Consider the following 22,934-nt stretch of genomic DNA (forward strand, 5'->3'; position numbering starts at 1 on the left):
TGAGGAGTCAGCAAGACTTTAACTGAGCTATTCAAAAAGAGCATCTTTCCACATTTCTGTCTGAGCATCTGAAGGCAGGCATGTAAATAACTAGACAAATTCAGCAGAGACTAAGTAGCCTTCCAGATGGCATCTTCTCTTTTGCCACAAGCAAAGAACATTGATATGCTTCTCCAGTTACTTCAAGCTTGCTACGGAATAAAGAAAGTAACTTAATATGAGAAAATTCACTGGGCTACAAGAAAGTCTTTAATGCTTTCCTGAAGATTTGATACCAAAAAAACCCCAAAACATTAAAGAATGATGAAATACTGCAACGTCACTGCTTCAAGCAGGCTCCAAACCACTCCATTCTGCACTGGAAAATGCAGAAGCCATGCCTCAGAGGGGAGTTTTCTTAAAACCATGCAAGCTAATGAGGATCAATCAGAGCCCATTGAAAAAAATGGACTGAAATGTGGATGACTCAGTGCTGCAGAAGCCGTTGCTGGCAATGTGGTTTCTCTCTCAACTGGCAGTAAATGTGTTCCTCAAGACAACAGTCAGAGTTCAGTGAAGACTACCAGTTTACCATTTCAGATGGCAAGTAGGACATCCTTCCCCAATTCCCATAGTCAATAAATACACATGGAAATGTCTCTCAAAATCTGCAGAAATGCAAATGTCAATCCCACCAGTATCCCAGCACAATGAATCACTGTGCAGCTGACTCATTTGACCCCAAATATCAATGCACTGCACTAGCAGAACAATTATTGTTCATATCTGCCATTAGTAAGGACATCTTAAGCTTAAATAAATTAATCTTTCCCTTTGTAATATATGCCTACTTTAAGTAATCAAAAATAATTCAAGTAGAAAGGAAGAAGTCTCAATTTGAGTTTATAAATTACTTTCCATATACTGCTAAGCTTAAAGAGATTTGAGATTCCTTCAATAGCCAAAAGCTCAAAAATTAGGCCCATATGATTTAGTCAAATTATGCAAATCAGGATTAGGAGTCTAAACTCTGCCTGTTGTCTCTAGAGTCCTCTTAGACTAATGAAAAGTCGTGTTTCCCCCTCCCCCACAGAAAGCCCCACTAAAAGCTTGGATCAGCAAAGGAGGCCTGGCAGGACACCATCCAGAGTCCATCAGTGCTACTGCTGTGTCAGCAAAAAGACTTGCACCAAAACGATGCAAGACTTAAGCCTCCTCTGGGACTAAGAGGATTATTTCCACAGCACTATCCTAACTCTGAGAGCAAGAAGTAAAACTTAAAATAATCTTTGCATGCTTTCCTTTAGAGGCACATAATGAACTTACCCCAAAACAAGTGAAAATTTCAGAAAGATTCTGGCCTTTTCTTTTTATCTGGTTTTGAAAGATGCTGGTAAATAAAACTGTCTGCCACAGGTTAGGCCAGCAGTAGCATAATCTAGCAGCATAAACCTCGAAGTAAATGTTCATGCTACAATAAGCTCAATAAACACGCTCTCTGTAGAAATACTCCTAAAGTCCCTTAGTCACTGCAGTTCATAAAATACCTCAGAGTTTCCAATGTGAATATAACATCTCCGGAGCCCAGTCTTTGCTGTTATGTCCACATGCCATCAAAAATGCTTGCAATGATCATGAGAGCCTTGACTAGGTTTCTTGATGCTTACCCAGCACCTGTCTTACTCTCTACCCATGGGAGAATGTCTGCATTTTTTAAGATTCACTGGTCACCCAAAGGGTCTGAACAAACTGGTTTGGCAGAAAACTGACTCATGACAGAGAAAAGCCAGAATCTAACAAACTCAGAGATCAAAGAAAAAAAAAGTTTTCCTTGATTTGCTTTTTGACTGACAGCTTACTTGGATAGTAATTTTCTGTAGTCAAAATGTCCAGACTCCTGCTAACAAAGCTGAAGTAAAGAATTTTTGGCGTCAATAATCATCATGGCAATGAACTCACCCTCTCAGTCCTTTAAGTGGCACACAGAAAATTTAGATAGGAGGGGAATCACAAATAGCCAGAATAGCCAGATTGGAGACGGTGTGATGGATGCTGTTTGCCAGATATAATTAAGTGGTATCTTTCTGACACAATTTAAAACCAATGAAAAAGATTATGGTATCAAGCCAACTTAGATAAAATAATTATATCAAGGTAAATGGAAACGCCCCAGCTGCCCTGAATCTACACAAGACGGGTTAAAATACCAGAGATCAGAATGACAGAGGAGAGGCATAGAGTATGAACCAGAATAAATAGAGGTCAAGCAGGCAAGTAAAGGAGATGCACACGCACACAGATGGAGAGAAAAGGAGTGGGGAGAGACAGAAAGTACCTGGAAAGCTGGGAGTGCGCCAGTCCCTGGGTTATACAGGCATCGCAGCGAGGGCATGCTGTCCGCCAGGCTGGAGCAGCCCAGCCACAGAGATCTGGGCATAGAGCACTGCAGAGAAAGGACAACTATGAGATGGGACTGTATGAGACAGGATGGCACAGATTACAGGAACTTTTAAGGCTTAGCCAAATGGCATCAACACAACTGCCCTTTAAGAGAGCACTAACTGCTGAAGCATCTTTTCCTTGAGAGAAGCTTTACAGATGGCATATTAGCAAAAAAAAAAAAGGCACTATGGATCAAGAAAGTAAATTTTGATTAATATTCCACAACAATGTGTTAAGTTTTCCCAGTAATAGAAAGTTTCTTTCCAAATAATCAGACCTCTTCTCTATCCACAGCAATGTTCCAGGCAGAATGCAAGGAAAGCAGAAAAGTAAATGACAACTTTAAGTCTAATACTTGCAGGGGTAAAAAAGGTTTGTGTTTTGTCTGTAAATAGGATAAAAGGAAAAACCTATGATCCAAGGTGAATAGGAAGTTTGTGACACTTCATAAGAGTTTCATGTTTCTGCTTGCCTTGTTGTTTGTTAAATAAAATACAATTTTTATTATAAATTGATTCAGTTCCTACAAATAGAAATACACAAACAGAGCCAAAGCAGCCAATCAAGGAAAATACTAGCCATTTTGATAGCTAAAGCCATTACCCCTCGAAATAGAGAGCTGCTTATTCATTTTACACCACTACTATTAAATTTAGGGATGCATTATGATAGCAATTGCTTTTACCAGACACAGAGTTTTTGATGCCATAAGCAGTACTGCATTTGTCTAATTACTGGCAAGACAGGAAAAAAAAAGTGTATTTTAAATTGGCAGATAGCCATGAAAACTGAAGGATGTGATAGATTAGCTGCTGGAGATTTTAAACCCTCATACTCTTCTTTTTTTGCAATCCTGCCCCCATTTTTTTTTTTTTAATAGAGGGGGAGGGGATGGGAGGAAATTTGAGTGGAAAGGGCAGCTGGAATGGGTATGAAATGACAGCTGCCTTCTGAGCCTCCGTTTCTTCCTGCTCTTGAGAGGGCTAGAAAACCTTGCGCAATCTTGCACTAAATGAGTATGTAAGAGCAACATAACCCATCTTTGAATGAGCAGAAAGGTGATCACCAACATCCATAATCTGGTCCTGTACAGACAGACACAGAGATTAACCTTGTCTGTCACCACATTCTTTGCTGTACTTTGTTTCAATTTACACTGCTGTTCCAGAAATAGTATTTAAAGACTGCTGGGGAATATAACCTACAGAAACATTCTCAATAGAAGTTTGTGATACCTTAAAATACATTCCTCACTGCATTTTCATTTAAAAAACCCCAACCAAACAACTCTTCCCTTTACAAAGATAGTGAAACTCGAGAATTTGAGTACATCCCAGTATTACATATCACATGAACTTGCTACTTGGATGTACTGCCCCTCCTGAAGCCAAAAAGTTTACAGCCATAGTATTGTAACAAGCTACAAAAGTCAGCCATACTTCCTTGTCCACCATTCTAACCTCCCAAACACTCCCACACATAAAAAACCATCCAAGTGCCAGCAATCTTTTCTTTGCCATGTAATATGTATCACTACAGCTATTGAAAACTGTTGTGACAATACCTTTTCTAAAAAATATTAATACATAAAATTGGTGAAATGCTTACCATTTCATTTATTTAAATCAAAGTTGCTTATTAGTCTCCAAGAACATCACAGTAACAGGAGATTCACTACATGGTTTCTCTGACGATGCAGAGCAAATTCACTAGGTGAGGATCAGCTGCTTAACCATTATCCATCGCAGGATTCATAACATAAAACAAAATAAATATGGGATGATTTTTATTTTCCATACAGAGTTATCCAAGACTTGCGGCTATCATTTACTCCATATTCTCAAGCTCTCCCATCCCTTGGGCTGCCTCAAGTTTTCATACTGTGATAATGAACTCAAAGAACTAATTTTCATTAAAACTCACTGACAATATAAAAAAACAAGTTACTTTAAATATTTGTACTGACTGAAGCATGGAAAGGTACAGAGGCAGGAAAAATGAGGAGCACTTTGTCAGTGGAAAGGCAAGCTGAAGTTGACTCAAGGTTTACGTGAGATTACAGCTCAAGTCAGAGTCATTACAATCTGCAGGTAGGGCACTCTATTGTGCCAGGGAACTGTACAGGGCAATGAAATGTCTTCCTCTAAAATTGCCACAATAACAAAGGAAAACACTGAAGGGCTATTCTGCAGAGCTGTCTGTCCAACAGAAGATTTCATTCCTCACTCGTGCACTCCTGCCACTTAGTATTGTTCCAGAGTTAGGAAGTACGAAGTAAAAACCTACCAATACCTTAGAAGATTTCTGAATCTGTTCCAGTATATCACAAAATCTACATTAGTGACATAGTTCTGTCACCTATCTTAAAAACATAAGCATGAAGTTGCACAGTGTGGAAGGAAATGTCATTCCTGTACTCGCCTTTTACCTATTGAAGGAAGCAGAGAGGCTAAATTACTGCTGGTGACTGAAAGAGGCTTACTCACAAGCCTGAACAAAAGGCCCCAGGTGCTTCAATAGAAACAGCTTGTGTGTAAATCAGATGAGTGACCCACCAGAACAACTTCATTTAGAGCCTGATCTCTGAAAAATCTCAACAGCCTCTATCCCCATGCACTGAGCAAGCCACGTGTCAAACACTCCCTTTTGTACTGTCAGCTCCACAAACAAGGGACCAGCCTCAATGTTCATGACTTGAAAGCTGACTGAAAAAATCCTCTCCTGAACTCAAGTCAATCTACATCGATTCATCAAAACAAAGATACAGAGGCACAGTGCTTGGACTAGAGCCAAATGGGAATGCTGGTATTGCTTGCTAAGTACTGGGCCAGGATGCAGCAATCTCTTTACTTTCCTAACTCCCAACTGCATTAATACTTCGGATGTCTGCATAACTTTCAGACCCAGAGATGCAAAGCTTTTTATTTAGAAAAGCTAAGCATCTTTAATACACATTGAGTGGCATAAAATAGGGAATTATTTGATTAAAAACCCAATTTCTTTTTCCAATTGATTTTAAAATCCCACTCCCTGAACTCTGAAATGTATTTTCCCACTAAATAAACACAGAGAGTACAGTTTCAAACAAGACCAGCACCCTCCTTGTGACAGAGGCTGGTTCCAGCTGCTCCACTGGTGATTAAAATGGGTTTGCCTTACTTCGAATTAAAATAGGCTAGAAGCATTGATAGCCTCTGCCTGAGCTGAGTGGACAGTAACCATTAGCTGAAGGGAAGGAAGATGTATTTTAACCTATTCAATTATTCTTGTAATTATATTGCAAGAACATTTTTTGACTACATCAGATGTTCTGCCTCTAATAGTCTACCCTCTCTTCCAATTATCTGATGTCCTAAAGACAAATTTCAATACACATTCAATGGCTAAATTTTTGCCAGTGCTAAAAATTGGTTATTTACTTTATTTGCTACTGCATTACAAGATTATACATTACCATTTCAGACTGGGTTTTTCTTATCAAATTTGTTCTCTTCTAGTCCTTCAGCAAATACAATATACTAGGGGTAACTAACACAGTTTTAGTAAATTGTGTTACAGGTCAGAAATATATCACCTTGTCCTGTAAAACTAAGTGGCTCTGCACAGGGGAAAATAAAGTTCTTGAACTACTACAGTTCACAACTACAGTGCACAGGTATGAAAGCATAAACTGACTATAGTGAGCTCACTGTAAAACAAGAATGACCAAAAGAAAGTCAAACAATAGTTGAAGGATATTTTCTTCATAGTCATTCAGAGAAATTAATTAGACAGTAGTACAGAATTACTGTCTCTAATTGTGGCACATTTTAAAACAGTAAGGTATTACCTACTCCTCTGTAAGAACCCTGTACTGAACTTTATGACAACCTATGCACTTAAAACACCTTTGATTTACAGGAAGCCTAATAACTTTTTGTACATCTTCACAAGCTAGTGAGTGACAAAGCCAAAGAGGAAACCAAATTTTCTCCCCAAGGCCCGGTGTTTTGTGTACTGTACATAAGATTAATTTCAGATGCTAACCACATCTATTGCAGTCCTTCCCTAGTTCAGAATTGTTTCCCTTCTAGTACAGAATTCAGCACCTTACACAGGTGAACTCTAAAGACAAACCAATCACAATTTCTAACTCTTACAAAAACCAAGACATGAGGGGAAAAGAGGCCCTAGAAATTCTACCAGCCAAACTGGAGCAGATAAAACATATAGGATGCTCTGAAGGGTATTAGAAATATATAAACCATATGTAAGCTTGATATGAGGAGACAGATCACCACTTCAGAAAGCAAATATGGGATGGCTGGCAAGAACAATTCTCCCTGAAAGTCTCTTTTACACTACTGTTTCCTGCATGCTCTATAAAATCTAATTCTCAGGAAATGTGCCTAAGGAATTTTAATCCTGTATCAAACACACGCTCAGATCTTACTGGGATTCCTAATACTCAGAATCATTTTTATCCACAAAAAATAGGAGAACAAACTTTAATACCTTTCAATCTCACTCAGTTCCTCTTATACTTTTTTGGCCACATACTTAACTAAGCCAATGCCAAAAATATAACATACATCACTTTCACATTGTGTTCAGTCTGCACTATTCCTGTCACCACAGAATGCAACACATTGCATGAAACATATCAGATAAGGCAGCTGCTATTTACATTACAAATCTTGGTCTCATGAAACTTAGTAACAATTCCAGAAATTTACTTCTGGATAAAAAATTATTTTGGATCCTTTCCCTGATCCACTTTTCATTCTTTTAACCTCTCACATACACATCAAAATGAAAAAGTATCTCTTATTTTTCCCTCTTCTGGTCTCAGAGGTGTTTTCAGATTAAATATATATAAGTATTAAAAAAAAATACTCCCAGTGCATATGGTCAATTAAAAAACCTGCCATATATATTTCATTTTTTAGCTTTGGTAGCTCTTATCTGAAAAAAAAAAAAAAGCATATGATACAACTTCTAAGAAAGCTGCCAAAACAGAATGAGAATATTCTTTTATTATTTATTTTAGTAGATTTTGCGGGGCTTAGGTTTTTTTTCTTTTCCCCTATCCCAACAATGGATGCAAGGCATACTAAATACATAATTACATGAGAGAGCCACACAGCTTTCAGAGGAGCCATTCAAGTGAATTGTGTAAATAATATGCCTTTAAAAACCCTAACATATGAATACAGATTTACCAGTTATGAAGTAGTTATATACCTGAGAGACAAGAATATGCATTTTAAAAAAATTCTGCCCAATTATGAACTTACCAAAGAGACTAGCATGTCTCAGAGCAAATTAATACTTTCATAACTTTTGGAGAAAGTTTTTTGCCTGTTTTCACTTGAAAATAAGAAAAACATTAAAAGCTGTAAGTCTTAATTAAGACCAAAAAACAACAGTCAAAAGCCATACAGTTAAAATGTGCACCTCCTTGAATCCCAAACCGTCTTCCACACTTATAACTAGGTAATTCTGACTTTGTCACTGGCAGTTTTTCTTGAAAGTCGTTCCACAGTAAGCAAATTAATTTATAAAAATAAAGAGGCAACAGTAGTAATCCTTGGAGTGTGACCACGAGAAGGATCTCGCAGAGCTCAACCAGCCCACCAACAGCTCTAACTGCACATATTGCACCAGAATGGTGAAGGGCCAGATGCGGTTGCTATCACAATCAGTGCTTAGCACAATTCCTCAACTTCTATTGTGTTCAGACACCTTGGTCACATTTCCACAAGCATATATGGGTATGATTCAAAGTGGCTTGTGCTCCAGCTTTGCCATAACAAAGCTCAGCTATCTCATTAAAGACCCTTGGATCATTTTTCACGAACTGCACATCAAGCAAACCAACATTTCACTTTGGGAAAGCTGAGCGTACTTTTCTGGCACAACCAGGGTCTGACTTCCAAACAATTAGGTCTCACAAATCAGAGGCTGAAACATGCTACTAGATTCAATTATAACACTCTTCCTAGATTCCAAACGTAGGCAATACTGGACTTCTTACCCTGGTACAGATCACTGACTTCAGTGCAGCAGTTTTCCCCTTCACCCTCAGGGTGTTACCACATTCTGCCAGCTTTGCTGTGCACACAGGACTCCAACTGCTGTAAAGGTTCTTTTTCCTTCAGCCACCCACTTTGCGTGTAATTGCTCAGTAAATTTTCCTTAACACACGTATTATGCAAACTCTAATCTTCTGGTAACTCCCTAGCTAACAGTTACTTTTTACACAACATTCCAGTTCACTAACTACTTTTAATATCAAAGATAAGACACATGGAAAAGGATTTACATATCCAGATTATCCAAATAATAACTTACCTGAGTGGGATCTGGGAGGATCAAATCACAGCTTTTAAGTAAATGTTTGTGAAGAACTGTTTTCCTCAAGAGTGGTTACTGGAGTTCAACCTCTGTGATTTCAAGTCAACAGAAATGACATGCCCCAGCAAGGGGCCAACTTCCATTTATAAGGTGTACAAGGTCCTCATTTGCTAAGTGCTTGAGGAAACTTGTATGGATCACATCTGAACTCAACAATACTAATGTTTTCATAATTATAGCTCTTCAATGCATGAAACTGATAAATCTAAACCTGTGCAGCTGCAGAACTTTAGGATTTAGGTGCCATACCCTTCTTTAAGGAGTAAAACTTGCAGAGACTTGTGTGTGCTTCTTTAAGCAACACCAAACTTACTAAGAGCAATCTCACCAAGGTCTAAAGCATGAAACTATGTGAAAGCCTAAAATGGAGATTTTACAAAACTAAGTGCACTTGGCTCTTTGCTAAGCAAGAAACAGTTGCTACTAAACTCCATTATGTCTGATGATCTTAGAAATATCTTCCAAACTTAATGATTCTCTAATTCTGTGTCTAAAGCCTGATCAATAACAAGCAATTCCTCATGAATTTGGGCAGAGTAACACAGCATACTAAGAATTGCGTTGAAACCTCTTCGTCTTGGAACATTTCTAGAACTCCTCTCTATTTTCATGACACAAACTGCAGAGAAAAAACCCACATTGGTGGAGATATGAAACGGAAGTTTCATTAGATTTTTCCTTCATCTCTAGCTTTATTTAATTCCATAAAATCTCTCAGAGTTATTGTTATGCACCTACCACACAGAAGTGTTTCAAGGATAAGTGATATGCCTGCATAGCGCTTTGAGGACATAATGTACTATATGAGTGCCAAGTATTAATAAATGAACTGCAGAAAGAAATCTTATTTCAACTTTCCACCCAAGGAGTTAGTATCTGAATTTTAAAAAGCATATGGATCCACTGAAAATAGATGTTTTAGAAGTTAAGGAAAGGATGCTAAATGACAAAATTACAAACCCAAAATATATCTAGAATAATTTCATTTTTCTCTCAGCCAAGTGCAATTCTAGCAGAAGAATCTTGGTTTCACCACAGTCCTGGTTTTTACATGCTCTTTTCTAGCTGACTTGACTGAAGTGCAGACCATTAATATCTGAAGTGCCTTGTTTTGATTATACTGGCCTTTGCTGGTACCAATCTAGTTAAGGTATCACCAAGAATTTAAAGCATAAAACACATTTACAGGTTTATAACTTGGCTTTAAAAATTCTACTACAAAAAGACAGTGGGAGGCAGAAAGGCTCAGATGAGTGCATTACATTACATATCCTATGTAATGCATACTTGCTCACAATGCTATGAAAAAGGGAGGCATTAGCTTTAACTCTGAATTATCATGTTTCAGAAGCCACCTAAAAATGATACTTTTACTTCCCTGCTTATATAATCAAAATAAGGTTTTGTAAGTGTTTTACCTAATTAGCTTAACTTGCCCAGTTTCATAGTTTGGCTTAAATTATAGAAAGTGTCCATATAATATAGGAATTAAAATGTCATGTCTATTGATTGTATTTATACACAAACATTCCCTCCCTGTCCCCCTTCAGAAGTCAATTGTGGCTTGTCTCCAAAGGGGCAGCATCTAGGTGATGGGATGTTACAGACTGCTAGCAAGTCAAAAGCTTAAACAAAGATCAAAGCTGAATAAAACAACCATATTTTCTACAAAAAGACAAACAACTAAACAGAAAAGAGCTAGAGTAAAGAGAACAATGCAGGTTACTTAAAATGCCAGTCTAAAAGCAACATGTATTTCTGGCCATTGGTAATGTATTTCCTCTAGCCCACATAAGAACACAATACAACTCTCCACTAGAGCACGGCAAAGCAACATTAAATATAAAACCTGCCATTAAAGGGCAGAGGGTAATGACATCAGTGTGGGCAACTCATGCTCAGGTAGTGTTCAACTATTATCTCCAGTTTAAGAGGGCTGAAAATACGCAAATGCAGCCAGCACTGGTTTTAGATAAAATTGTCAGTTTTATGGATATTTATAGTATGTGTCCAGTCTTGCAGAACTCCATCTTCCTCCACCTCATCTGTAATATAAACTGCTTTTAGTCCACATTAATACAATATGTTACTGGGATACTTCTCACATCCTGTGTAAGTCAGGCACCAGATCAATACTCAGCCATGCTGAGGGAAAAAAAAATCATTAAGTTAGGATCCGGTTAAAAATACAGAAAACAGGAGAATAAACCTGATGCACAGCCCCCATTCCATCTGGATGCAAATGTAGATTATGCTTTTACATACATCAAAACTGGCTTTCTTTTCAATACATGGTTTTAAAGAATCCTACAGGTAGTAGCTTTAATAGCTATCCTATACCAAACCAAACTCACCTCAAAAAAATTTAACCTCTCTGCTTCTCACGAAAGCTCTTCCCAGCCTTTGTATCAACTGCCTTACGCTTACACTTCCTGTGGTGAAATCACAGCACGAAATTGGAATAGCAAAGCTATTTCCACGATAGTATCTGCTGATGACAAGCACAGGTTTATAACTTTTCCTTGGATCAAGGAGTAAGAAGATTGAGATAGACATTAGAACTAATATCAATAAATTAAAAATCAAAGGGAAAGCATGCTTACAAAAATTATCTTTTCCAAAAGGTGCAAGTACTTCAATTATTTGAGGTTGCCTAGTGTAAAGCCTCCTTGGAAATTTTACTGTGCATTTTAGGTTTTTTACCCCCTTGGTATTTTTCAGAGTCCAAAAAGCATATATCCCACCTGCATCATGGCACTGGTAATATAAGGCTGGTCTGTTGGCCTCAGAAGTAAAAGGAAAACAGAACAGCCACACAATCCTCTTCCTATTATTCTCCCAACCCACATAGGAAACAGAAACTGATGCCATGCCCCATAGGTCAACAAACTTGAGCTCTGTGAGACAATAATTGCAGAGTTGATATTCCTCTGAGACACCTTGCCTCCGGCTCAGCAAAGTTTAAATCAAGAAAACAGAAGCTTCAGTGTCCCAACTGACCTTCACTGGAGTGGACTTGAGAAGAGAGAGAGAGAGAGAGAGAAATGATCTCTTGGAGAGAAGCTCCAAAGCACACTTCACCCTTGCAGCACATCACTCATTCAAAGAAATGGCTTGCAAATATAAGATTTGGTGCCCATCTTCTAATCGGTGTTCAAGCTCTGTCAGTAAGTGGACAGCAGTAGGCAGCCTGCACAAGCACGTTACTACCTACTGCTTCTAAGATACTGACACCAGACTGGAGACAATCAAAATCATCCTGCTAGCACCTTCAAGGAAACTCTCATATTTTAAGGGGATTTGCTGATGCAGCTTTTCATTCTCACACTCTGCTCAAGTGACTTGGCTCTTTGTTTATGTTGGGCTCACAGTACCACCTTGAAGATCCCTTCACCACCACGTTTTGTCATTTCACAACTGCAGTTGCCATGACAACAGGATGCAGCTTATCTGTGCTGTTTTCATATTTCAGTTTTTGTTGCCATAACAACACATTCTGGCTATCCACAGAAACAGCAACTTTAAGACATGTATTCTCAAGGACACAGGATTCATCATAAATGTTCATCAGAGAAGAGATCTGTACAGGGCATTTGTAAATTAAGCTATTTTTTCTGAAGGGGGATTTTTCACTCACAAAAGTGAAAAGCTGACAGCAATTGCTAGAGGCAGACTGCTGAGACATCTAAAGCCTGGCCTTTAATAATAGCCAGAGTAATATAGCACTAGGCCACTTCCGAGTGGGGACTCCCCACAGTGTCAGACTGTGTCAAACTGCACAATTGTTATGTGATGTGAGTAAGTGTCCATACTTGGTTCACCCAGGCAGATCTGAATTAGATGCTAGATGCAATTCTCTTGAGTTTTAACCCAGTGGCCTCCCCATTATTACCAGCACCACCACCATGCAGCTTTGTGTTTGAAGGCCCATTTTAATTCTGTAATTCAAGCTGGTGTTGTAGATCTGTTTCCAGACTCTGACCCTCTTCGCTTCCAGGTGACTGCATTTTGAACTTTTATTTACAGGAAGTGCACATTCATCAGACTGGTGAGAAAATGTTATACAAACACAGCATGCATAAACACAAAACAGTGATGGCTATGAGGGGTATCAGCTAACATGGCACTGTAACTTCATTACACCCTCATTTATGTACTTCACTAATGAGACAAGCACAGGTGTCTAACACAGGCCCTCACATGAGATGAATAACAATAATACAGTCCAACCTGCTTTAGCCATGCTTGGTATCCAGAAGATATAAGCTGAAATCCATCTTTTGGCATGTGTATTCGGGGCTAGGAGAGAATAGACATAAAGAGAGACCTCCTTTTACACTGGGACCTAGCTAACCTGAGCCTAATTTCTGGAGCACTTTAAACAATGCAGATTTTTTTAAGCACCATATGAAGGTTTAGTCCCCAGATTAGTTCTTGTTTACAGCTGCTTCATGAACACTTTTTTAATAAAGCCACCATTTTTATGTTTTCCACCATTTTACATTTCAGTTCAGTATATATAGGGGTTTTTTTTTTAATTTCCACAAAAATGCACTTGGATAAGCACAGTGTCTGTGGTGGGCACAACAGCAAAGACTAATGGTCATTAATGCTTTTGACAATACATAAAAAGCAAATGGTGTCAAAACAGCAGTAGTCAAGCTATGAGTGTTTTCACAGTTACCATCCTCAACATGACCAGACCAGACACTGGACAACATGAAGAGATGACAGAAAATTCCTGAAGAGGTACAGCCTTAACACCAGGGTAACAGGTTACTATACTTACACACAGCCATAAATTATGCCTCAAATCGACAGACAAATATAATCTCTCCCCCATTTACTGTTTTCACGCTTTATTGGATTGAAGGAAATGCAAGACACCAAATTGCTCTAGAAGCACAAAACATTTACAGCATAACTTACAGCTAGGAAAAAGTATGCAACAAACCCCAAAACACTGTCTGACATGACATTTATTTGTAGTTCAAAGATATTCCCTCATTTAAGTGGATTCAAGTGTTCCCCCTCCCTCCAAAACCAGGAGATGCTTAGAAATTAAAATCACATCTAAGCAACAGGACCGGACAGAACAAACACCAAAGATTTTTCTTACCCCATGAAATTACTTCACAATCCCTTTCTTAACTCACAGTCCTTCCCCGCCAAATCAGATGTGCACCCCTACCACTCACTCCTCCTGGAAGGCTTGAAAACTCATCTTCAGAATGGCTCTATTAAAGATAAGCTTACTCTCACTTGTTCTTGAGTCAACACAATATTTACTTTGTACAAACTGCATCCACTTTGTACTTGTAACACCAAAACATACAATTTTTTGGAGAGAAAAAAAGTGTTACAGCTGAATGACGAACCTTCACACTTATGGTGGGCAAGCTTGGAATTTTAAAATAAAATAAGAACTAGAAGGGACTAAAATCTTGCCTCTAAAGAAAAGTACACACTCAGGATTTTGCAGCATACTTTAAGCACTTCTTATTTTTGCTTCTCTCCAGTTTGAATTTAAATCCTCCTAAATCTTTCAAAGTAGTAGTAAGATTATGCCCTGGTGTCCTAGCCAATGATCTCAGTTGAACATGAATTTTAATAACCACCATTGTGCTGATAAATTAAAGTCAAGTATGTCTGGTTACTGCATTCACCTGCTGCGTTTGCACTTGCAATGCTTAACACATTAACAAACTATGTTTTAGGAGACTTCTCACACAGCTAGAAGCATCATCCTCCAAAACCTAAGCCTTCCTTCAGCACTAACTTCATGGGTGGTTAGTCTCTCTACGACTGTAAAATGGGGACCACACTCATTTAACCCACCTCACAGGTTTGCTGAGAGGAGCTCTTGACATTTCTATGTGCTTTGGAAATGGAAGAACTATATGAAGTGCTGCATATCTAGCAAGAACACTACAGAAATACATATTTTACTTCTGGCTCAAGTGCTTCAGTTTCTTTTTTCAGAGTAGGACAGCCCAATATGTATCTATCCAGGAAAAAAATAAAAGTCCTCATAAGCAGAAATAACAATCATTTGAAATCAGTGTCACAAGTAGAGACCCGAATACCAGGCTCAGATGTGCCCAAGTTCAAACAACAAATTGTTCTGATGTTAGAATCAAATTGCATTCACAATAAATTGTGAAAAATTACTTCATTTGTTTCTGGTTCTGTCACCTAACCTACAAATTAAAAGATAACAGTCAAGCTCTTCAGACCAGCTGGCTGCTTAACATTTGCTAGCCCATCAGGCCAGAGCAGTCTGAATAATTGATTTAAAGACACTGACTTGAACCATTTAATTTGAAGACCCTGGTCCTGCAAATATGTAAGTGCATTAACAGTTCTGTTGCCAGCAATAGGATTTCTCTTCAACAGAAGTGTTTCCAGTAGCAAAGATAACAATGCATTTCTATTTAGACAACTCATATCAACACAATTTTTGTGACTCAAAAGTAAAGTTGCTCGAGTATTTTAACAAAAGCAATCAGGATTTTCAGCAGATTGGCAGCAACTGTGCTGCCAATCTGCTGAACTCAATTTATTTTTTAATGCTGAGAAGTGAAACATAAAAATAGAAGAAACTAAGACCCACCACTCATCCTCAATACTGTATTTGTCAGAGGTGTCTCCTCTGCATTTGATAAACCTGCTCACATTTAAGAAGAAATGAGGGACTACACAAAAGAGAAGCAAATTTTACCAGTATTTACAAGGTATGTGTGTCATCACCCACATACTGCTGCTTATGCCATTAACATCAAAATAAGAGCAAAAGAAAAGTGTAATTTAATTAAAATTTCTCAGATTGATGACTGGCTGTAAAAGTTTACCCAATCTCCTAAATTCTGAATTTCTGTGGTTTTCCAAGGCACACTGTAAATGACCCCTAGGAATGCATTCTTCAGCAGAGAAAGGTAATTAAAGTAATACATCTGGTTAAAATATTCTGAATTGCAGTACCCCAATGACAGCAGACAGGACTGTAAGAGGACTGTCAATTTTAAAAAATAAAATAAAATTTTCGTCCTTCCCCCAGCCTTAAAAAATGTGGGATCCAGAACACGGTCTTGTTTGGAAGCTGTATTAATTTATAAATCAACACTAAAATCTTCCATGATTATGATCCATTCAAAGCAATTCCACCATCAATACAATTAATTGCCCAGCAAGACCTACTCATTTTTGTATTTTCATGAGCACACATCATCTATGCTCATGGTTCAATACCATTCATAAGCACAGTATTTTCTCTTAGCATCTGCTCCAGCATTTTCCTTGACTAGAAGTCAGGCTGCTAGAGGAATTTTGCTCTCTTTTTCAACAGCATCAACAGTGATTGCTTTCCTCAAAAAGTAACTCTGAAAGCACTCTAACTGCTAATTTATATCATGCTATTTTGTGAATATTTCACATTTTGATTTAGGTCAGTGACTAATTTGCAAGATAACTTAGTCTACATCCTTTTCCAAGACATTCATGCTTATTATTGAGGCCTTGCTTTAAAAACGAGCCTTCCATTATCCCAGATGGCTTATTCCACAACCATCAGCATCTAACTCACAGTTCTGAAATGCAATTTTATTGTGTATGAAATCTTAACTCTCCCTCTACTCTTCCTGGTGTCCACAGAACTTGTTTTCTATACGTTAGTCATATATTAAAATTATATATATTGCATCTGTCTACAAACTGGAGATCCAAAATAGCTTACTTTGCTCATCTCTTTGTCTGCCACCCCTGACTTTTTTTCCTTTAGTAATCTACTCTTTCATTTTTAATCCGTTTGATTTCTGCAGTCCCTAGCAAGGTCCAGAACAAGAGAATGATTCTTGAGAACAAGTCAGTAATTTAAAATTCAGTGGTACCCTCTCCACTCTCTACCAAGGCTGATTTTCAGAGGACATTTAATTACAGGCCTGAGTTCCTATTTTCTAAGCCTAAACACAACCCCTGAAGGCTTACAAGATTTGAGTCACAGCTGGAGCTGTGGTTACTATACAGTTTAAATATCAGCCTCTTTACTGTGCAATTTGTTTCGAAAATCAAATCAGATGCTGTGTCATAAACAAGTGCTAATTAAGTACTGAGCGGAAATTGGGCTTTTTTGTGCAAGAAGGGTTCTTAAATATCTGCATCTTCACTTCCATAAGAAAGGATAAATATGTCAAGAATGATAATTATAAAAGGAAACCTACTACGGTACTTCTAAAGCAGTACTGCTGCTTCTCCATTTCATCTGCTTCCATGTGAGAAGAAATAAGGGAGGGGGAAAATTGAGACCTATATGAAATATATATGTACTAAGGATCTTATTAATCTGATCATATCGCCCATAATGCTTGCTGTTCCCTCAGAGAAGACATTCACTCTGGGTTTCCATCACATAGGATTTAAAAAAGCAAACTAAACCCATCTCTCTCCATCACTGCAAAGCAATAATGAAGCTACTTATATTACCATTTCTTTTAAGTCATGATCTACACACAGTATTTATTTGACAATAGCATTGAATTCATTAGATATAACACCTTGTTTGATAAATATCAAGTGAGGAACAGGAATAATGCATTTTAAGACTCTGAAGGTTGCCTCTGAGTAACAATATTCAGGACTCCATTAACTAACAGGCTGTTGGCTACAAAAGCAGAATTAGATCTGTCAGTCACTGACATGGAAGGGCATGGCCAGTTGCACTGAAGATTGTCCAGTGGAGATGACTTCCACAGCAAAGAAAACTATCCCCTGTGGCCTAGAACTTGTAATGAGTTTGCATCCATTACAGCAATAAACTGAATTCCTATTACAGAATATACAACTTCATGGCCCATACAGATCCCTGACTCTACCGCCCAAAGCAATACTCAAAATAAAGCAGAGTTAGATCTGTGGACTCCAATTCAACAAAACCAAACACACGATTTCAAAATCTTTCATTGTTATTAGGAGAAAAACCCATGAGCTATCTGATCGTAGAAGCTTAAGCTGCCAATATTTAAGTGTGTCCTTTGTGAGATTTTGTAGAAAGAAGGAACAAACACTGAGTCAGCTGACTGTCAGGTCTCACAGTTTGATACAAGCTCCTTCAGAAGGACACAGCACTCTCGAACAGTAGGTTCTGACTGCCTGTGAACTTAATGAGCTCACTGCACGTGGTGAACATGGCTACTCCAGCTCTTTAATGAATCTGCCTGAGTTCCTCAGCTGAGATCTGCTCAAAACCAACTCCCACTGGAGTGTGTCTATTTATATAACTTGACAGATAAATAGATGCAAGGTTTTTTTATATCGTTCAAGAGCAGCAGCAACCAGGTAAACTACTGCTGTAACATGAAACACCTGGATACCTTCTTTAGGGCTCACAAGAATACTAAGCTAAGGTATTGAAAACCAAATGGAGACCCATGACAGCACTCCATTAATCTCTGAACAAAGTAACAGCAAGACCCACAAACATGCTTACTCTAGCAGTGTGGAGATTTTCTTCGTGCCCATGCTTGATTTCACAACCATTTGACACTTTAAGTATGAAATTCAAGTGCTATATCCAGCCTCATTCAAGACTGCAAGATCTGTGGTGGTGAAGACCACTTCTCATGCTACTTCCTGACTTTGTGCCAGGTAAGTATCCAACAGGAACAGTGACATTCACAGTGCAAGCATTTATGTATAAAACAGCAGCTGGAAGCTAGTCCAGAGAACAAAATGAAGCCGCTGCCTTCCAAGTATTGTGTCTCTTTTTTGTAAGTCCTTAGAAAAGTCAGAGAGCTCACCTGGATTCTGATTTTTCACTGAAATTCAGAGCATCAGGAATAGAAAGTCCTGTACTTAAAAAAAAAAAAATACAGCCAAGGCAAACCAAATTAAGTTTGAAAAATGACAATCTCCATAACCAGCCTAAGAACCTACAGTATTAACTTTCACCTTCCCAATCTCCTGCCTAATTTTAGGTAACAGACCATAAAGCATGCAGGTCTGTACCAACTATCCTAGAAGGAAATCCACACTTCACACATTAAGCAGATGAATTTGTAAAAGAAATACCATTTTTTTTCTAAAGAGAACGAGACACTCTGAAGAGCACACTTCAGCACTCCACCACATTTTCTGCTTAGCTACAAGCTCTTGTCTTCTGAGCAGGCTCCAGAACTAGCCAAACATTTTCCTGTTCAATAAGGTAACCACTTCCTCTTTGCAGGAATGGCCATTCTGTCCAAATACATTTCCCTTACAAAGCACTCTGCTACAATTACAATGCAGGACCTTTTTACCCATCAGAAGTAACTTGGAATCTGTAACTAATTGACTCAAAAACTTACCAAAATATATTAAATTTCTTTTCCTTATGTAAACACCCTGTGCCAAGTTCAGCTCCATGACAAGTTCTCAATTCCTGGCATAGGATGCAAATGTTCTTTTGCTGGGCTCAGCTAGAGCAAACTCCTCCTTCTACCATAAAACACCAAAGCATCACCTGCTGTCTTGGAGGACTACAAAGCCAGAATGAACCAGGGGCAACAGCAGCAGCTGAAGACACCTAATGGGCAGCTCCTGGTAGCATCCTCATGCAGAACAACCATCTGTAATTATAACCAGAGTGAACCTAAAATGTCGCAGAAATGGCTGGCTAAAAAAGAAAAAGCCAAAGCCAAAACACAAACAGTATGTCTCCTGAGAAAGGGCATCTAGAGAGACTGAGTATTGATAACTATTGACAAAATGAAACAGTCACCATGGGAGGCTAAGCAAATCTACTCCCAATTTAGAACAAATGAGAATTAGTGCTAGACTAACCCAGTCTTCTTCTTTAAGAAGATCATTGAAGTCCAGACAAATTAGTAGTAGTTAAGCATTTGATAGATGACATGTAGGAAGTTACTATTTAAAATGAAGAGGATTAGGATTAATACCAGAGTTATAAGGAGGCTAAGAAACTAAAATGTGCAGAGCATCAAAGGCAATTTTGAAAAAGGAACTATTAAACTGTACATAGATTGACCCTTATTGAAATCTATTATTATTTTTGAAATTAATGTTAAATATTCTCACTAATGGCTAAAATACTCAAGAATTACCAATGTGCTAATGAAATTAAAGAGACATCATAAATATATAGGACAAAGCATCCTGAAGATTTGGTAACAGAACTGGCACATTATGCATATAAATCAAAAAGTTACATTATTCCATTATAAATTAGGAACTCAGTAACTGAGAAAAGGGAAAGAGGCCCTGGGATACATTACTCATTAGATAATGATGGTTCACCCATAAGATGTGGCCATGGAAATGGCAAATAGGATAGTGTATAAAGTAAAAAATTCCCAGAAGAGAGGAATTAGGATCACTGCTTTAGCACAAGGAATCCATAAAATATTTACTGGAATGTTCTGTATAGCTCTGATCATTTGTGTTTCAGGGACACTAACCAAATTTTGCAGCTGTTTAAAAAGGTCTTCTAAGATGATCAAAAGTTCCAGGAAATGTCTTACAACAGAAGGAAAAATAAATTAAAGAATGCTGGTTTAGCCTGATCAGATCCAGGTCAGAGCAGAATATGATTGCTCTCCACAAGTATCTGCAGATGAATACAGGGGAACAAGGAGAGCTGTTTAAGCTCAAGGACTCTGGTATATGAACTAATGAGAATGAATTGGCCATGAATGGAGTTAAGCAGGAAAATAAGAACTAGGATTCTGACTTTCAAAGTAGTCAAATTTGGAATAGCTCTGCAATGGCTTAGCAAAGAGAATTCCACTTAGCATTCTACTGCTTTCACTACTTTGTAAAAGCTTTAGAGACTACTTTGGTGGCCAATATCAGACTTGAATCCATGCTCCACAAGACCTATTCCAGTCCAATACCGACACGTGTCTTCTCAGTGTCTTTATTGTCCCCACTTCAATTCTTATGTTAAGGTCAGGACATTACAGGAATATTTTCTTGTCAGTAAAAAACTTACAGGGTATTTATGCTTGCTTATAACAACATCTGTAACAAAGTACTAGAATAACACACTTCACTGGAGTCATCATAGTCAAGAGAAGGAAAAATAAAAGGGAAAAAGTTACAAAAAGAATAGGGAACCTGATTTTTCTCCTTTTGACTATATTAGCAACATGAAACACCTGTCACACTTGAAGAGGCAGTTAACATTATTTGGATTTCTTTCTGTTGAGATGCCTCTAAGACTCATCTTCTAAAACAAGATCAGTCCATCATTTCTTGAGACTACACCCCCTTCTCATTGTTCTAATTTGCAGGAGATGAATGATAGCTGGCTGCATTTCTCAATCACGCTGACAGTTTTGGCAAAAAAGAATTAAGGGCATTGAGCAGTCCCAATGAACAACCCCCCTGGAGAACCGCCAACATCTCCCTAATAGACAGTATTCAAGGCCAACTATCCATAAACTAAAAGCAACTCCCACCTAAACACTGTTCCATTCTGTATTGCTCTCACAATAAATTACAGATGATGTGTGTAGAGAGGGAGACTGACTACAATGTATGACTTTCATGATAGACCATTTTTCTCTGAAACAACTAGAGACTGTACTTGTTCCTCTATGGGCAAGCATGGAAGCATTCAGACTCTTTCCTAGTTAGCATACAGTCCAGCCCCGATTAGTAGCCAAGCAAAGACTGCCAACACCCTTCTCTACAGTGTTTCATCCATCCCACTATATTTGGGAAAAATTCTTACAATTCTGTAAGAATAACTATGTTCTAAGATGGAAATATCATGAGTGAGTATTCCCACAAATAGAAAAATCCCATCCAGGGCACTAAGCCAGCTGACAAAATTCACACCAGAGCTCTTCATTGGCTGGTGTTACCCAAATTCCCTCTCTACCATCTTCTTCAGGTGCTTCTGAAGAAGATAGGTCTGTCTAGACTACTGTTAAAAGAACACACTTATTATTGCTCTGCTAACATAAAACTGTACTTAAGAAATTCTTCATTCCTTTGTAGTATGCCCCTGCAACCTTTCTCTTCTCACCATGAGATGAAGCAAATTAAACCAGCATTAGGCCTTTTTGCTGCTTCTAGTCCAAACTGGTTACTCCAATGGATTCTGCCAAGAGGCTGCATGTCTCCTGCCCACAGACTGGAAACACTTCTGTCCTTCCCTCAAGAAGACTGAAAAGGCCCCTTGCTGAGCTTTCCCATTCTTCCTCATTCTCTCCTTTCCGTTGCTCTCATCAAAACGACTGCACAAGACCCTGTTTTAGCAGTGGGGGAAGGAAAATTAAATCAGATGTTTCTCAATTTTTAGTACAGAGGAAGACTAGAAGTAGCTAGAGAGAACAAAATTATGATCAGTCATTTGTTTCCAAAATCATTGTGGAAAAGTGAAATAATTTAAAACTATAAGTCATCATGTCTGCCTCTGAACCCTTCTGCCACCACAGCTAACAAATCTGGCTGTGCATGCACAGTGGCAAATAGGCTGAGCACCCATTGGTTAATGGGACCATGGAACTTGCACATCAAAGAGAAAAAAATGAATTTTAATGCAGTTTTTAGAAATACTTGTCATTGTTTCAGCATTGCCATTTAGTGAATGGGACCGATTTCTCTCTCAGTAGGGGATGATATTTTAATGATGTAACAATGTACTTCCCAGAAGAAAGACAAGCCTCATGAGGCAGATTAAAACTAAGAATATTCAGATCCCATTAAAATCAGACAGTTTCAAGCCATTTTTAAAATTAATTTTGTTTAATGATAAAATGGGTTATCTTAACAGGTGGCTAGCCAATTGTAAAATTAACCAAAACATGGTCAGAACCACAAGGGTAGCTATCAGAAGAACTGATTTCTTTGTATTCTGCCTCCTATTATCAGTGTACCATATCACCCTACACAAATTCCTCCAGCCCATGACCCCTGGCAAATTTCTGAGCTTCAGCTCTCTCTTTCTAGAAGCAGGGGTAGCATTTGTCCAACACCAGAGTTCCCCAGCATCTCAGAAAAACTGGCATTAGAAAGCTCTGTTGTTTAATAAGCAGGAAATATTTAATGCAATTCCCAGGATGTTTATTTTCAACCATTCCTGTGGTATCAAGAAGTGTTTCACAGCACTAATCAGTATC

The 22,934-nt window shown here is 38.2% G+C and overlaps 1 protein-coding gene across 11 annotated transcripts in view; it reads right to left on the bottom strand.

Moving 5' to 3' along the window:
- BTRC (beta-transducin repeat containing E3 ubiquitin protein ligase) overlaps nucleotides 1-22,934 on the bottom strand; it is a 119,127-nt gene that overhangs the window by 89,480 nt on the left and 6,713 nt on the right. For 3 of the 11 annotated variants that reach the window (XM_018910676.3, XM_009087234.4, XM_018910674.3), the window contains exons 2-3: nucleotides 13,048-13,116; nucleotides 2,315-2,422 (exon numbers count right to left, since the gene is read on the bottom strand). The exons of 3 other annotated variants lie outside the window; for them this stretch is intronic. In XM_018910676.3, coding sequence (XP_018766221.2) covers nucleotides 2,315-2,422; nucleotides 13,048-13,116 — 177 coding nt within the window. Of the gene's footprint in view, nucleotides 1-2,314; nucleotides 2,423-4,029; nucleotides 4,146-13,047; nucleotides 13,117-22,934 lie in introns of all 11 variants that reach the window. 5 more of the 11 variants (XM_050976034.1, XM_050976033.1, XM_018910675.3 and 2 more) reach the window with 4 other exon arrangements.

The sequence above is a fragment of the Serinus canaria genome, chromosome 6, assembly GCF_022539315.1.
Source record: "Serinus canaria isolate serCan28SL12 chromosome 6, serCan2020, whole genome shotgun sequence".
In the NCBI taxonomy this organism is placed as follows: domain Eukaryota; kingdom Metazoa; phylum Chordata; class Aves; order Passeriformes; family Fringillidae; genus Serinus; species Serinus canaria.